Source organism: Protopterus annectens, chromosome 1.part1 (genome assembly GCF_019279795.1).
Source record: "Protopterus annectens isolate FY-2018-M chromosome 1.part1, PAN1.0, whole genome shotgun sequence".
NCBI lineage: Eukaryota > Metazoa > Chordata > Ceratodontiformes > Protopteridae > Protopterus > Protopterus annectens.
The window spans coordinates 1096966327-1096970385 of NC_056726.1; the positions used below are offsets into that span (position 1 = coordinate 1096966327).

Consider the following 4059-nt stretch of genomic DNA (forward strand, 5'->3'; position numbering starts at 1 on the left):
TCTGTCCTTGAGCCAGTTTGCAATCCATCTAGTGACATAGGGGTTTATATTTAAGCTGGTGAGCTTATCTATAATGCCCGAGTGGGGTATTGTATCGAAGGCTTTTGAGAGGTCCAGGTAGGCTGTGTGGACCACCTTCCCCTCGTCAATGGCCTTGGTGACTGTTTCAAAGAAATCAACCAGGTTTAAGAGGCAGGATCTGCCCTTAACAAAGCCGAACTGGGTAGGATCCAGTGTCTGTAGGTCCCCAATATCTTTATTTATGAGGTCCATGATGATCCTTTCCATAGCTTTGCAGACCAAGATAGTCAGGCTTATGGGGCGATAGTTTCCAGGATCTGTTGAGGCACCACCTTTATGGAGAGGGACTACTGTTGCTGTACGCCACTCTTTGGGCACATATCCTGTAGTAAGGCTGAGATTGAACAGTAGTTTTATGTTTGGGTTTAGCAATTCTTGGAGTTCATGTAGGATGCAGCCTGGGACACCTTCTGGTCCCATTGGTGCTGTGTTTTTTGCTTTAGAGAGGGCAGCTCTTACCTGAGCATCTGAGATGTCGGGGGGCAGCACTCTGCTGGGATGGATATTTGCCCTTTTGGTGGGGAGGGGAGGAGAAGTTTGTGCTGAACCTGTCAGCTAGGATGTTGGCAATGTCTGTGGTTTAGTCACTAGCATCTCCTGCACAAGGCTGAAGCATCCAAGGCACCAGTATGCAATGGGATGTTGCAATATATTTCATGCATTTGAGGTTACATGACCAGCTGGCCCTGTCCCTGTTGTGGTCATCACTGCCGCATGAGCTCTGATCTCTTCTATTGTTAGTGTGCCTAGACACACACCACCATCCACTCCCAGAAAGAGAGATGAGTGGACCTAGCCACAAAATTCACCTCCTCCTCCACATCAGCTACATCATTCATCTCCTCCTCCTCCACATCAGCTGCGTCATTCATCTCCACCTCCACATCAGCTGCATCATTCATCTCTTCCTCGACATCAGTCACATCACTCATCTCCTCCTCCACATCAGTCACATCATTCATCTCCTCCTCCACATCAGTCACATCATTCATCTCCTCCACATCAGTCACATCATTCTTCTCCTCCTCCACATCAGTCACATCATTCATCTCCTCCTCCACATCAGCCACATCATTCATCTCCTCCTCCACATCAGCCACATCATTCATCTCCTCCTCCACATCAGCCACATCATTCATCACCCCCTCCAGATCAGTCACATCATTCTTCTCCTCCTCCACATCAGTCACATCATTCTTCTCCTCCTCCACATCAGTCACATCATTCATCTCCTCCTCCACATCAGTTACATCATTCATCTACTCCACATCAGTCACATCATTCATCTCTTCCTCCACATCAGTCACATCACTCATCTCCTCCTCCACATTAGTCACATCATTCATCTCCTCCTCCACATCAGTCACATCATTAATCTCTTCCTCCATATCAGTCACATCACTCATCTCCTACTCCACATCAATCACATCATTCATCTCCTCCTCCACATCAGTCACATCATTCATCTCCTCCACATCAGTCACATCATTCATCACCTCCTCCAGATCAGTCGCATCATTCTTCTCCTCCTTCCCATCAGTCACATCATTCATCTCCTCCTCCACATCAGTCACATCATTCATCTACTCCACATCAGTCACATCATTCATCTCTTCCTCCACATCAGTCACATCACTCATCTCCTCCTCCACATCAGTCACATTACCCATCTTCTCCTCCACATCAGACACATCATTCATCTCCTCCACATCAGTCACATCACTCATCTCCTCCTCCACATCAGTCACATCACTCATCTCCTCCTCCACATCAGTCACATCATTCATCTCCTCCTCCTCCACATCAGTCACATCATTCATCTTCTCCACATCAGTCACATCATTCATCCCCTCCTCCACATCAGTCACATCATTCATCACCTCCTCCACATCAGTCACATCACTCATCTCCTCCACCACATCAGTCACATCATTCATCTCCTCCTCCACATCAGCCCCATCATTCATCTCCTCCTCCACATCAGTCACATCATTCATCTCTTCCTCCATATCAGTCACATCACTCATCTCCTACTCCACATCAGTCACATCATTCATCTCCTCCTCCACATCAGTCACATCATTCATCTCCTCCACATCAGTCACATCATTCATCTCCTCCCCCACATCAGTCACATCATTCATCTCCTCCTCCACATCAGTCACATCATTCATCTCCTCCTCCACATCAGTCACATCATTCATCTCCTCCCCCATCAGCCACATCATTCATCTCCTCCTCCACATCAGTCACATCATTCTTCTCCTCCTCCACATCAGCCACATCATTCATCTCCTCCCCCACATCAGCCACATCATTCATCTCCTCCTCCACATCGGTCACATCATTCATCTCCTCCTCCACATCAGTCACATCATTCATCTCCTCCTCCATATCAGTCACATCATTCATCTCCTCCCCCACATCAGCCACATTATTCATCTCCTCCTCCACATCAGTCACATCATTCTTCTCCTCCTCCACATCAGCCACATCATTCATCTCCTCCCCCACGTCAGCCACATCATTCATCTCCTCCTCCACATCAGTCACATCATTCATCTCCTCCTCCACATCAGTCACATCATTCATCTCCTCCTCCACATCAGTCACATCATTCATCTCCTCCTCCTCCACATCATTCACATCATTCATCTTCTCCACATCAGTCACATCATTCATCCCCTCCTCCACATCAGTCACATCATTCATCTCCTCCTCCACATCAGTCACATCACTCATCTCCTCCACCACATCAGTCACATCATTCATCTCCTCCTCCACATCAGCCCCATCATTCATCTCCTCCTCCACATCAGTCACATCATTCATCTCCTCCTCGACATCAGTCACATCATTCATCTCCTCCTCCACATCAGCCACATCATTCATCTCCTCCTCGACATCAGTCATCTTATTCATCTCCTTCTCCACATCAGCCACATCATTCATCTCCTCCCTCACATCAGTCACATCATTCATCACCTCCTCCATATCAGTCACATCATTCATCTCCTCCTCCACATCAGCCACATCATTCATCTCCTCCCTCACATCAGTCACATCATTCATCTCCTCCACATCAGTCACATCATTCATCTCCTTCTCCTCCACATCAGTGACATCATTCATCTGCTCCTCCTCATCAGTCACATGATTCATCTCCTCCACTTCATCTTCTCTAACAGCTGCATAAGCCAGTAATCAGGCTTGGGCTATCAAGGTCATAGTTAGGACTTTATCCTTCGATGGCAGTGAAGCTGGTTAGTTTGGTTTTCCAGGTACTTCTCCACAGAATAATTTGTAAATGTAGTCCAATATTCAAAATATTCACACCCTAGATTTCTTTGAAAATCTTTTCATTCAATAAAATGAACAGAACAGTATTTACAGATTTTGTTTTATTTGCATTTCAAAGAATTACTTGTCTTTCATTTCGATTCGAGATGTCATCCCGCTCCCTTTCATTTTCTAAGTAGAAGTACTTCATGGTCACATGGTGGTGTTACATAATATAATGCCTTATTATAGAGAGGATATACATTACACTCAAACAAAGGCAATATGTATAAATAATTTAACAAAGCCCCATGTATAACTTTTAAGGGAAACAGAAAATAGTTTATTACATTTTGGCAGGTGTACATATCCAAATTTGTAATTATTCGACAATGGCAAATTACTTATCATAATAACTCTGTGTACAGCTTGTCTGTATCCATTTTCTGAACAAAAGGAACAGCTGTTGTTTGTTCAATGTTTAAAGGTTCTAGTTTCGTTATTTTCCTCAGATGTAATATGACTGGACAGGTACTGAAGAATTTCCGCAAATAAAATGTTGACTATAGACTTTGCTTTTTAAGCAAGTTGGAACAGCAATCCCAGTGACTTTTTTAAGGTTGAGCCCCTCCAGGGCTGTGCATTTTGACACAGCACAGCTGGAATTAATAACCAAATTGTTCTGAAATTAATTCTGAG

At 44.8% G+C, this 4059-nt stretch overlaps 1 protein-coding gene across 1 annotated transcript; it reads right to left on the minus strand.

Moving 5' to 3' along the window:
• Positions 1–2277: 2277 nt before the first annotated feature.
• On the minus strand, positions 2278–3243 carry LOC122815455 (coiled-coil domain-containing protein 1-like). Its single transcript, XM_044087965.1, has one exon. The coding sequence runs from the start codon at positions 3241–3243 to the stop codon at positions 2278–2280; it is 966 nt and encodes a 321-aa protein (XP_043943900.1).
• Positions 3244–4059: the final 816 nt, after the last annotated feature.